Source organism: Myotis nattereri, assembly GCF_964212035.1.
Source record: "Myotis nattereri genome assembly, chromosome: 8".
In the NCBI taxonomy this organism is placed as follows: domain Eukaryota; kingdom Metazoa; phylum Chordata; class Mammalia; order Chiroptera; family Vespertilionidae; genus Myotis; species Myotis nattereri.
The window spans coordinates 87,655,534-87,668,527 of record NC_138083.1 but is presented as its reverse complement, the minus strand read 5'-3'; the positions used below and the strand labels follow the sequence as shown (position 1 = coordinate 87,668,527).

General features: G+C 46.6%; 1 protein-coding gene across 4 annotated transcripts in view; it reads left to right on the top strand.

Moving 5' to 3' along the window:
* MAPRE2 (microtubule associated protein RP/EB family member 2) overlaps nt 1–12,994 on the top strand; it is a 119,420-nt gene that overhangs the window by 75,454 nt on the left and 30,972 nt on the right. For all 4 annotated transcript variants that reach the window (XM_081097724.1, XM_081097723.1, XM_081097726.1 and 1 more), the window contains one exon: nt 10,687–10,832. In XM_081097724.1, coding sequence (XP_080953850.1) covers nt 10,687–10,832 — 146 coding nt within the window. The remainder of the gene's footprint in view (nt 1–10,686; nt 10,833–12,994) is intronic.

Sequence of the window (12,994 nt, the reverse complement as noted above, 5' to 3'; positions counted from 1 at the left end):
AGCATGTAACACTAATGTTGTGTGTGCACCATCAGACAGCATGTAACACTAATGTTGTGTGTGCACCATCAGACAGCATGTAACACTAAGTGGGCATCTGTGCACCATCAGACAGCATGTAACACTAATGTGTGTGCACCATCAGACAGCATGTAACACTAATGTCTGTGCACACCATCAGACAGCATGTAACACTAATGTTGTGTGTGCACCATCAGACAGCATGTAACACTAATGTTGTGTGTGCACCATCAGACAGCATGTAACACTAATGTTGTGTGTGCACCATCAGACAGCATGTAACACTAATGTTGTGTGTGCACCATCAGACAGCATGTAACACTAATGTCTGTGCGCACCATCAGGCAGCATGTAACACTAATGTTGTGTGTGCACCATCAGACAGCATGTAACACTAAATGGGCATCTGTGCACCATCAGACAGCATGTAACACTAATGTTGTCTGTGCGCACCATCAGACAGCATGTAACACTAATGTTGTGTGTGCACCATCAGACAGCATGTAACACTAATGTTGTGTGTGCACCATCAGACAGCATGTAACACTAATGTTGTGTGTGCACCATCAGACAGCATGTAACACTAATGTTGTCTGTGCACATCAGACAGCATGTAACACTAATGTTGCCTGTGCACCATCAGACAGCATGTAACACTAATGTTGCCTGTGCACCATCAGATAGCATGTAACACTAATGTTGTGTGTGCGCCATCAGACAGCATGTAACACTAATGTTGTCTGTGCACCATCAGACAGCATGTAACACTAATGTTGTGTGTGCACCATCAGACAGCATGTAACACTAATGTTGTGTGTGCACCATCAGACAGCATGTAACACTAATGTTGTCTGTGCACATCAGACAGCATGTAACACTAATGTTGCCTGTGCACCATCAGACAGCATGTAACACTAATGTTGCCTGTGCACCATCAGATAGCATGTAACACTAATGTTGTGTGTGCGCCATCAGACAGCATGTAACACTAATGTTGTCTGTGCACCATCAGACAGCATGTAACACTAATGTTGTGTGTGCACCATCAGACAGCATGTAACACTAAGTGGGCATCTGTGCATGAGAACATCTGAAGCTTCAGTAGGCTGTCTGGTTTCTACCCAACTAAGGTGACCAAGCCAAGTATCTCCAAGTTCTGCTGTTCTTCAGAGGAAAACATTTTTGTAACACTTTTCGTTCTGAATTGTGATTTTAACCGTACAGTTTGCCATCCATGTAGGCACTATTTTAAAAGAAGTGTCAGAAGTCACTGTCCAGTGCTTGGACATGTTAGAATTGCATTCCTGGGAACAGAAAAATCGAATTGCTTGGCAACTCTCAAAATAGCCATCACTCTTCAGGTTGGGTTTTTCTACCCTGTCACCGTTACGTCATCCTGTTCTCTCTGTTCCAAGGGTTTGTTCTTACCCAAGTATTAACACTCATAAGCTTTTATGACCAAGTTATTTGACAGTAAGAAGCATGTGAGTGTGAGATCCACGCCAGCACGACTTCCTGCAGTTTCTCCACATTCTCCTCCCGGAGGCTCGCCTTCCACGTTCCTTCCTCCTGCATCACACTGTGGCAGTTCCTGGAGGAGCTCCAGAGCTCTGCGGAGCCAGAGTTTAATAAAAACATGGACGTCAGTTTTAAAATTACACATAATTGTGTTTAAATCCACTGTTTCAAAAAAACCCCTGTCCTGTTTTCTTTTCCTTTTCACTGAAATTAAATCCCATTCTGCTTTTATTTCTCCTGTGGTCATCTGATGGAGTCGCTGAGGTAAACACGTGTACATTCCTCATGCGAATTTGGGTTCCTCCTGATACTGGAGTTGTGCTTAGAAAAGCAGCGTGTCCTGGGATGAACCTGTGAACGATGAAGAAAGCGATTCATTGTAGACACATACTCTCCGACCTCTCACCGTCTTCATGCATGTCAGGGGGCAGCTCCTCTAATTGCTGGGGCTCCCTTTGGTACCAGCCTGGCCTTCTGGGCTCTCTCTGGCCCCTCAGCCTCCATTGGGGAGCTCGTCTCTGGTGTTGGCCAGAGCTGGCGCTGGGCTTGGGGGTCAGAGTGGCGATCAGTGAGGAGCCCGGAGCCTGCACGCCTGGGGCAAGTGCCGTGGCGTAGGTGGGGAAGAACCCTGGAGCTCCCGGCCCCAGGACAGTGACCTCTGGCACACACAGCAGCCTGCGGGCATGGGCCCTCGTGTAGCAGGGGGTGCAGTGTGCTGGCCGCTTCACCAGCTGAGGTGCCTGGAGTTTCCGTAGGGGCCTGGCGGATAGACCTGTCGATCGGATGATGTGGGTAATAATTCAGTAGAAATCCCCTGAGAAATGGGGAAGGTGTGTAAGCTTCAGGTTTCTTACCCTTAATCTCATTTGCCCTTAAAATAGATATGTTCTTAAAATTGGACTTAAGGCGCTCTCTCTGTAGACACTTGTGCCCAGAAATAAGCATTGGCTCCCTACCACCCACCAAATTAAATTCTTTTTCTCCTGGTTTTTAAAGTCGTGTGCCTGCAACCCCATGTTTCCAATATCTGCCTCCATTCTCCCCCCCTCCCCCCGCCCCCCCATGGCCTACAGCAGTGATGGCGAACCTTCTGAGCTCGGCGTGTCAGCATTTTGAAAAACCCTAACTTAACTCTGGTGCCGTGTCACATATAGAAATTTTTTTATATTTTTAACCATAGTAAAACAAAGATTTATATTTTTGATATTTATTTTATATATTTAAATGCCATTTAACAAAGAAAAATCAACCAAAAAAAATGAGTTCGTGTGTCACCTCTGACACGCGTGTCATAGGTTCGCCATGACTGGCCTACAGTTTCCCAAACTCGTCTCTCACCACACGTTCTAACTCTCTTTCCATCCCCGAGGGCCACCTGCAGTGCCGCCCCCACCCCCACCCCCCCATTCCTCCCCATCACCTCCAGCCAGATGCAAGCCGGCCCCCTCCCTCCCCGTTGTCAGGGCTCTGCAGCCTCGTGCCCACTGAGCACCTGTCACCTTGGCATTGGAGGGTACGCTCCTTGAAGAGTGGACGTGACCCTGCAAGTTGACTTGACCTGTCCGACAACATGGATGACTCTTTCTTGGGTTTCATTGGGCAGAATTTTTGAACTCCTTTCGTGTTTGTGTGTCTTAGAGGTAGTTTAGCACTTACAGTTTTTTCGTACTTTCGTTGGTGTTCCCATGCGTGTTCCTCTGTTCTCTCAACGCTAAATTCCTGGGTTCTTTAAGATTGAAGTCACATTCCTCAGTCAGTTTTTTTGTTGGTTTATTGTTTTTCGTTGGTTAATAAAGTGGCATCTTTCTAAAACACCAGCAGGTAGGTGGGCATTTCCTCAGCGGTGACGTACAGCCACGAAAATGAGACGGGAAATCTCATTTTTGCCTCCTACTCAAGCTTTTCTGAAATAAATCTTCCTTTTTTACAGTCGGTCATGTAACTTCGCACTTCCAAAAAAATCTTTGTCCATCAGAGGAGGTAATACACCCAACTGTGTGAAAATATGTGAGTGCATACAGAGAACTGTACCCCTGACAGTACAGCTTTCTAGAACTTTCCATTTTGATGACCCTCATAAGAAAACTGCCCCTTGCAGGATGGGTTTCCTATGTACCTTTCTAACTTGTTTTTTATTTGTAATAAAAAGGCTGTTTGTGCCTCCTTTCCTTCTCTCTCTAGAACGCCAGACTCTAACTTTAGCTCTGCTCTCGACTTCCGCTCTGGGACGTCTCGCTGCCAGTTTAGGTATCAGGCTCCTGGGAGCCAGTGACATTTTGTCCTGCCCCGGCGTTCCTGCCTGCACTCCAAGTCCTCCCCCCCTCCTGCATCCTAGATCCCCTTGTAGAGGCCAAATGGTGAACGCATTTCCCTGGAGGACACCGCCAGGTTCGCAGCTAGACGTGAAACCTCACCCAGCACCTGGCCCTCAATGAGCAGATGGAAAGAACCTCCCAGACCAACAAGACAGTTCATCGCTTGCCTTTTCTTCCTTCATCCAGTTGGCTGGATCCTTTTTTGTATCAACAGGCAGATGTGAAGTTTTGTACTTTTTCCCTAAAGCATTAAAGTGCAAGGTGGCCAGTGACAGGGTAGCGAGGATTTCGTTGGTGAGAACAGGTGTAAACTGTCCATTTGTACGTCAGCGTTCTTTACATGATAGTTTTTCAACTCAGAAAGTTATAGTTAATTTCTACAAAAAGTTATTTTCACAAATACCACTCATAATATATCAGCTTGCTTCTGAATATTGTGCCTTTTTATTTGTTATACTCTAGTTATTTCTCTGAAATTTACTTTTTAGTAAAAATATTGATGCCTAAATATTAATCAAGGGCTATTGGTATGCGACCTTCACTCTTGAAAATTCCTTTTGAAAGATAAAGGAAAATATTTTCCATTCTTCCATGATTTTTTGATGAAGAAACACTTTTAAGTTAACTCAGCACATTGATCTTAATATTTGATCAATTTTCTATACAGCAGATCTCATTTTTAACATTGTTTTGCAATGCTTTTTTTTTTCTTTCATTTTTTTTGTTAACCCTCACCCAAGGATATTTTTCCTATTGATTTCTAGAGAGAATGGGAGGGAGGGGGAGAGACAGAGAGAAACATTGATTGGTTGTCTTCCCCATGCACCAGGGCCAGGGATCGAGCCTGCAACCAACGTACATGCCCTTGACCGGAATCAAACCCTAGACCAGCCGTGGGCAAACTACGGCCCGCGGGCCGATCCAGCCCGTTTGAAATGAATAAAACTAAAAAAAAAAAAAAGACCGTACCCTTTTATGTAATGATGTTTACTTTGAATTTATATTAGTTCACACAAACACTCCATCCATGCTTTTGTTCCGGCCTCCGGTCCAGTTTAAGAACCCATTGTGGCCCTCGAGTCAAAAAGTTTGCCCACCCCTGCCCTAGACCCTTCAGTCCATGAGCCGACGCTCTGTCCACTGAGCCAAACAGGCTAAGCTTCTTAATAAAAATCTGATTGAAAGGCAACTTTACTTTCTAAAAAGTATGCTTGCTTCTTTTTTAAAAAAGTTTTTATTGATTTTCGAGAGAGGGGAAGGGAGAGGGAGAGAGAAACATCGATTGGTTGCCTCCCCTTTGCGCCCCACAGCCTGGGCATGTGCCTGCCTGGAATTCGAACCAGTGACCCCTTGGTGCATGGGACGACGCTCAACCAACTGAGCCTCACCGGCCAGGTAGTCTTGGTTCTTGAAGGCAGGTTGTGAACAGAATGTGGGCACCTGGCACTGCCGTTTGCAGCATAAACTGCAGTTTGCATATAAGATCCGTAAGAAGGTTTTCATGTCATAGGAAATAGTAAGAACCTGAGGGCACATGTCAGATGAGCACCCGGCCCTGTGGTGTGACAGGCCTTGGACTGGATCTGTTGATACCATAAAAACACATCTGCCTGAGAAGTGGTTGCTGACTTATTCCTTTTTCTGTGAAAGAAGGGAGATGAAAATGGCCTTTGAGGACTCACTGTGTGTATGGGTGGGTGGCGGTGGGGGGGGGGGCGGGGCTCTTCAGCACTCTGCCCAGCTCACATCGGCCTCCCGTCTGCCTGCTGGCCGTCACTCCGTTCTTCTGCATGGAATCAGCTTGAAGTCGCTTGTCTCTGGGATTTATTTAAAATCTGAATTAAAAGTTTCTGACATAACTCCAGGCCGTGTGGGAGCAGCAGGAAGCTCAATGGAGGGCCCTGGGACTTGCAGGCGGGAGCTCAGTGGAGACAGGGTTTCTGAGCCCCAATCTATCTGCTGCCTCTGTGCCTGGGCAGGTGCAGCAGGCGGCCTCCTGAGCCACATGACCGGGGGAAGTGATACCGTGGTGACAGGCTATCGGCTGCTGTCCGTGCCAGGGCCGTGAGGGACGCCTGTGCAAACAGCAGGGAGCTACTCCTAACTCCAGCATGTTTTTGTTGGATTAGAAAAATGCAATTGAACTTGGAGATTTTCAGTTCCTTTAAAACATTCACGTTTCAAAGCATTATTTCCCAGCTGCCTTTAAACTCTCCAGGCCTGCGCTCGTGCAGGTAGAGAGGTGGCTGCGGAGTGAGGAGGAGGCAGCTCCGTTTCTCAGTCTCACTCTCCTTGGTAGGAAGCCCTGACTTCCCAGGGGGCACCGCGGCATGAGGTGTGGGCCTTGGCGCCATAACAGATGCTTTTCTGTAGGAAGGTCCGTTCAAGGAAAGACAGGACTGAAAGCGGAAATTAGGATTTTGTAATTAATATGAAAGCTGTTTAATATTCAATTAAATTCTAATATGAAAGGTAGTTCTAAAATGAAAGCTATTTCACATTCACCTGCTGAAGAGAGGAAATGTGGTGTGTTGCTGAGTAGATGCATACCAAGAGCTCAAAGGGCATGTGTGGGATATAGCATCACCTGACCTGCAATCCGGAGGGCGTCCGTAGGCGGTGCCCCTGGGAGCCTGTGCAGCTGGGTACTCGTGTCTCTTACGCCAACTGTGACGAAAGATGGCCGTGGCTAGGAGCAGGAGCACTGGCAAAAGTCTAAGTCATATGAGGGTGAAGCACTATCTCCAAGTTAGCAGAAACAGCCAGGATCCCTTACAAGGGACACCGAGAATTAGAGAACCACCTAATTTTAGAGCTGGGAGATCCATCCAAACCTGACGTTTTGCAGATAGGAATACTGTTGGCTTAGAAGAGTGTGATGACATGTCACGGTTCATTCAAGATGAGGAAGGCTGAGATCCGAGGAGCACAGTCCAGCTCTCTGTCCTTCCCCGCCCCCTCCCTGTCCTCGCTGGTGTTAGGTGGAGAGACGAGCTATTGCAGATCGTTTAGATAAATCATGTAGATGCATCCCGTACAGTAAGGTGGTCGCTGGTTTCTTCTGACCCTTCCTCAGCACCGAGTAAGACTGTGGAAAGTTGGGACTAAGTCCCCCAGTGATGTAGGCATTTCTGTGTAATCGTTCCTTGTCCTGCGAAAAATTCAGATGGGCGATGTGAGTAGCTGTGGCAGGACTGATATAACTTCATGCCTTCTCCAAAGATTGCATCATATTTCAAGGAAAGTGCTCTGAGATCTTGATAGTAGTTATATTTCTATGTATATGTGTGTATAAATATATACAGGATGAGAGGGAGGTAGGCAGGGGAGAGATTAAATGCCATATATATATATGTGTGTATATATATATATATATATGTATATATATATACACACACACACATTATACACATGTGTAAAATCAAATTATTAAAAGTATATATTAATATATAAAATCACAACATTGGCAGCTCTTCAAATGTTAAATATAGAGTTAGCATATCCACTCCCAGGTGTGTCCCAAGAGAACTAAAAACGTTTGTCCATGCAAAACCTTGTCCACAAATGTTCATATCACGAAGGGACAATAAAGTTTGTATAGTCGTAATATTCAATAATAACAATAGAGTATTATCAACCATAAAAAGGAGTAGGAGCTTCGGATACACCACAACATGGATGAACCTTGAAAGATTTTGCTAAGTGAGAGAAACCAGACACAAAGGCCACCTACTTCATGATCTCATTTATATTAAATATCAAAATTAGGCAAATTCATAGAGACAGAAAATAGATTAGTGGTTACGAGAGTCTGGTGGGAGGAGAGAAGAGAGAATTGCTAATAGGCATGGCGTTTCATTTGGGGGTAATTAAAATCTTCTGATGGATGCACAATTCTGTGACTATATTAAAAACCATGAAATATACTTTAAAAGGTTGAACTTTATGACGTGTGCATTATATCTTAATAAAGTTCTGTTATTAAGTAGTAAATGACTGATTTTTTTAAATTTTGATTTTCTATATGCCATGAATGACAAATTAAAAAAATATAATGGAAAGGACAACCGCATGATAAAATTCAAGAAATTTTTAAGAAGAAAGGGGAAATTATTCTACAGATAGTAGTACATTTTAAATCTAGAAAGAGACCTAAATGCATGTATTTGGGAAGTAATATATAGTAAAGATACTGTTTTTCCTCAGTGGGAAAAGTATAGGTCATTTGTGAAATAATGGTGTTCAACACTTAGCCACCCTTATCAGTTGGCCTTTTGGGTTGAAAATAGAAGAAAATATTCCTGGCAAGCTGGAGCAGAAAATGCCTTTAAAGCAGGGTGGGGAACGTCCGGCCTTATACGGACCGTGACGTCATTTGGTCCGGCCCTGCCAAGGCCTTGGGGGTGAGTTCATTAAATGCTTGACCGAATAGAGCAGCTAATGTTTAGGTTGATAATTTTGTATGGCCCTGGACTCATGTTATAGACATCTACATGGCTCTTGACTGAAGAAAGGCTCCCCACCCCTGATTGAAAGGAAGGATACTGGGAAACAGCATCCGTGGGAAACCACACTCAGAAAATGACCGCAACCAAAAGATGCTCAGGAGCCGGGACAGCCTGCCTCGTGCCCCTGGACGAGTGGTGAGGCGGCCACAGTGCTGCGTCGCTGTTTCAGTTCTCCAGACCCACCCTGCGACCATGACTGCGTGCTCAGGGTCCCCGCGTGCTCCTGTCACTCCCTCCGACCCCGAGACGCAGCGAGCACCCAGATGCAAAGCCTGGTGGCCGGGAGGCCGGCGTGCTTACTGCTGGGGGTGGGAGGGCTGGCTGCCCACTTTTGCTACTAGAGTAGGGGGCGGGGCACTGGGGCATCAGCTCAGGTAGGAAGGTGCCCAAATGGAGCCCAAAATGCCGATTCCCACTAACGTGGGGTCCGCACAGCTAGAACCGCCCGTATCTGTCAGAGACCGAAATAAACTCCACGTGGGTTCAGAATGTCCATGTAAAACCTGAAACCATAAAAGTATTTGAAGAACCGGCACGTGAATATTTATGTCATCTTGGTTTGGGAACGTGGCTAAGCATGATGTAAAAATCAGAACGCCATTAAAAATGTCAGTAAAGAATATTCTATGGCTCAGGAAGGGAATCATGGTCTGTTAAACTAAAAAAAAAAAAGTACATACCAGAACATAAACAGTGGTTTTCTCTGCCTCCCTCAGTCAAGTTTATTGTTGTTTTTCAAGAGCTATTTTTAGTAAGTGATTTGGTTGATTCTTTGTAAGAATCCAAAGATATCTGGCTCTGCACAGGCAAAATCTATGCTAAACTCTACGAAAGTGGAAACTCTTGAATGAGCAGGTGATGAGGCCGTGTATGTAGACGCCTCCATTTCTATAAAAATAATGTTAAGATGGCTGTTGGAATTCGCTCCATCTGGTGGCACTTCAAGAGGGAGAACTGAATAGTTGAATATGAGCACACCCGCGGTCATGATGTTTCTCTTGCCTCCCCTGATGTTTTTGTTTGGCTTGTTCTGTCTTGTCGTGTTTTAAAGAGAACCCGTCTGCTTGACTAGAGATGGACCAGGTAGTGTAGGGTACCGGCATCTAAGGGGAAGCATCCCGGATGTAAAGACGGCTGGACATGCTCAGTGTGGCTTTATCTCATCACTGTACGCTCTTACCCGGGAGTGAGCTGCCCCCCCATTTCCTGGCCTGGCAGCCCTTGGCCTAAGTAAGCCCTGGTATCCTCTTCCCTCTTATCTTGGATTCCTATCCCAATAAGGGATGCTCAGCACCCATCTGACATGGGACACCCAGTGGGGTCTTCTAGGTAAAGGTGAGTCGCCCGAGGAGTGAAGGCTTCGCACAGAAACCCTGGTACAAAGGGTAAAAGGAGCCTTCGTGTTCCAGAGAGGCCCATCCCGGCGCATCACAGGAGCACTCCCCCACCCCCTCACCCCCCACCCCGAGACCTGGGGAAGCAGAGGAGAGAGCAGCAGCAACCCCTCGCACTCGCCTCCTCATTAATTAAAGAGAAAGGACCATTCTGGCTCTGAATTTCTCCTTCTCAGCACCCTTAGACTTGACCATAAAGAATATCCGAATGAGACAACATAACCTGGCAAGGACTTTCTAGTTGAAATTGTCATGATCTAAAGTTCATTTTAGAAAATCAGAGCCTTCCTGGTAAACCTGTTTTCTATGACCATTTCCTCAGGAGACTCTGCGCGTTTTTGTGACTTTTGTTCCTCGGTCAGAGCAGCGTGACTCAGGCCTCTGTGGGCTTCAGAGTCGCCCTCCTCTGTGTCCTTTGGGAGCCCGTGGCCTGGCCTGGCCTGGCCTGGATTGAACGGGTCTGCACCTGCTCTGGTGTGCTAGCGTTTCACCTGAGCCCCTTGGTGAAGGTGTAAACTGTGTGGCCTGTGTGTATTTCCTGAGCTGCCCATCTCATGAGCACCTTAGTCGTTGCCTCGTGTTAAAATGTCTGCTATTTTTATCTTACACTGATGTATTTGATGACTTGGAGCTGGATGATAGAAAAAATAGGGCGCCGTTGTTTCTGGTGGGAGCTGAGCAGAGCCGTCTTACCCAGTTTCCTTGACATGAGGGTCTGAGGCTGTGCACACTGTCCATGACCCCTGGCGATACTGTGGGCACCGTCCCTTCCCGCCCACACCCAGGCCTGGGACCAGGAGGGCAGCTGGGGGGGGGGGCGTGGTTCAGGGCCGGGAGGCAGCGGGTGATGACAGCCCCTCCTGCCCAGCGTCCCCAGTGGCACCAGGGACAGGTGGCGAGACTCACCCCGCGCTTTTCTTGTCTCCCCAGGCGCCGCCTACTGCCAGTTCATGGACATGCTCTTTCCCGGCTGCATCAGTTTGAAGAAAGTAAAATTCCAGGCGAAGTTGGAGCACGAGTACATTCACAATTTCAAACTCCTGCAGGCGTCTTTCAAGCGGATGAATGTGGATAAGGTAGGAGACTCAGGTGCACCTCCATTCAATGCACTTTCCTTCCCTAACATTGATTCTGTGTAGAAAGGTACAGTGGGTGTCCATGGACTAGATCTGGCTCTCCTGGCAGGAGGTTGGGGTCTGTACAAAGCATAGGGCATCAACCCTAACCTCCCACATTTGTATGAGGCTTTTAATTAAGGAGATTCCTAAACATGGAGCCATTAGACTAAAAACCTTCATAGAAATTGCAGTGTTGAACTTTGTTATCTGTTTTAGCATCGAAAGTAACAAGGGTTTATGTTTGCCAGGTGCCACTGTGGTTATTTGTGTATTTTGTTCCTTTAGAGAAACAGTGGTTACTGTGGAAGCAACATGGGCTGAGCAAATTATACTTAAACTAGAGGCCTGGTGCACAAAAATTTGTGCACTGGCGGGGGGGTGGGGCGGGCGTCCCTCAGCCCAACCTGTGCCCTCTCACAGTCTGGGACCCCTCGGGAGATAACCACCTGCTGGCTTAGGCCCGCTCCCCGGGTGGCAGATGGCAGGCCCGATCCCGCGCTGCCCCTCCCCGCTGCCCCAGGCCACACATGGGAGGCCTGGATGGCAGCAGTGTGGGCAGCAGCTCGTGCTGTGCCGTCCCACCTGCAGTGTGCAAATTTAACGGCCATCTTTGTTGGGTTAATTTGCATACTCTTCTCATTGGCTGATGGGCGTAGCAAAGGTACGGTCAGTTAGCATCTTTGTCTTTTATTAGTGTAGATTCTCAGAGTCTCTGTTTACCCATCTATAAAATAGGACGAAAAACCCATTCCCTGTGGTTATACGAAGCTCAAGTGAGGGAACGCGTGAAAATGTCCAGCATGGTATATACACGCAGCTTCTTCATCCATGTCCATAAATTGTCCTTTTTTCCCCTTTGGATTTTATAATTTTGTCCTAGAGTGATACAAATGGAGGTAGACTGGGTGCCCCTCCCCCCAAAAGACGATTGCTAAAGTCCATGCAGTCTGTACGTTTCCTCCATTCACATACATATGCAATGCAACCATATTATTTCCTTAGGATCTGTCTCTTAGAGGGAACAGGCTTGGAAAGAAATTAATTTTGAATAAGAGAAAATAAACAAGCCAGCAGGGGAGAAATGCAAAACTTTTCTTTGCATAGATAATAGCAATAAATAGGCTATGGAAATAAAAACTAAAGTCCTGGATTATTAAGAAATAGAAGTTAAATAAGGGAAAAGAGAAAGGTTTGGCAAATTGAAGATATTTTCAATGTAATGCAATTAATACCTTTCTAAATAAAAACATTCTTATCAAACGATTATTAAAATCTTAGTTTTCCTTTTCTCAGAATTTTCATTTCAAAACATATTCTCTTTAGCATCTTAACCTTCCGAATGCTTTTCAGTTTCGTTTTTACGTCCTTTGCTGTGGTTCCTTTCCAGTTCGCTCCTTCAGAGCCAGGGCTGTGCAGGTTCCCCTTCCTCATTAGCAGCGTCCCCCACGTCCTCTCTCACTTTTCAGCAGCTGCTTCTCGTCTGAAAGAAACGCCCTTTTATAGGTTTACTGATGGAGCGTGCTCTCTAACCAGTCAGGGCCCCTAACTCTCCAGAAGCAGACACACAGAGCGGATGAGCATTGTCAGGAGTGTTGAGGATGAGGCGCTTGTAGTGGAGGAAGGCTGGCCTCCATGGCCTTTGCTGGCCTCGCCCGTTTCACGTGCCGTGATTCCACCCAGAGGCCCTTGGAGAGACGCGGCCCCTGTGCACGTCTGCCCAGAGCCTGCACTTTGCAGGGGATGCAGAGTTAAGCCAGCGGAAGTGAGTGCATCCTTTAATGGCCAATGGGCACCATCATCTAAGTCTGTTCATCGATGTTCATGTTCGGCAGAAAGCAGAACATACAGCGTGCTAATTAAAGGGCTTCTGTGCGAAGAAGGCACTTTCTTAAACAATCAATAGCAGCACAGACAGAACCTATAAATCAGGAGACATGAAAATCTTTAAATGGCACAATGAAGAGCCGGCTGAGTGCTTGCGGGGGCCGACGTCCCTGAGGTCTGGGGAGAGAAGAGATTTGGCATCGAGTCTCCATCCCCGGAGGAGCCTTCATGGAAAACGTGGCTCCTGCGGAAGCTTGCTTCTCTGTGTTTTGTTCTGTAGTTGACTTACTTCCCGT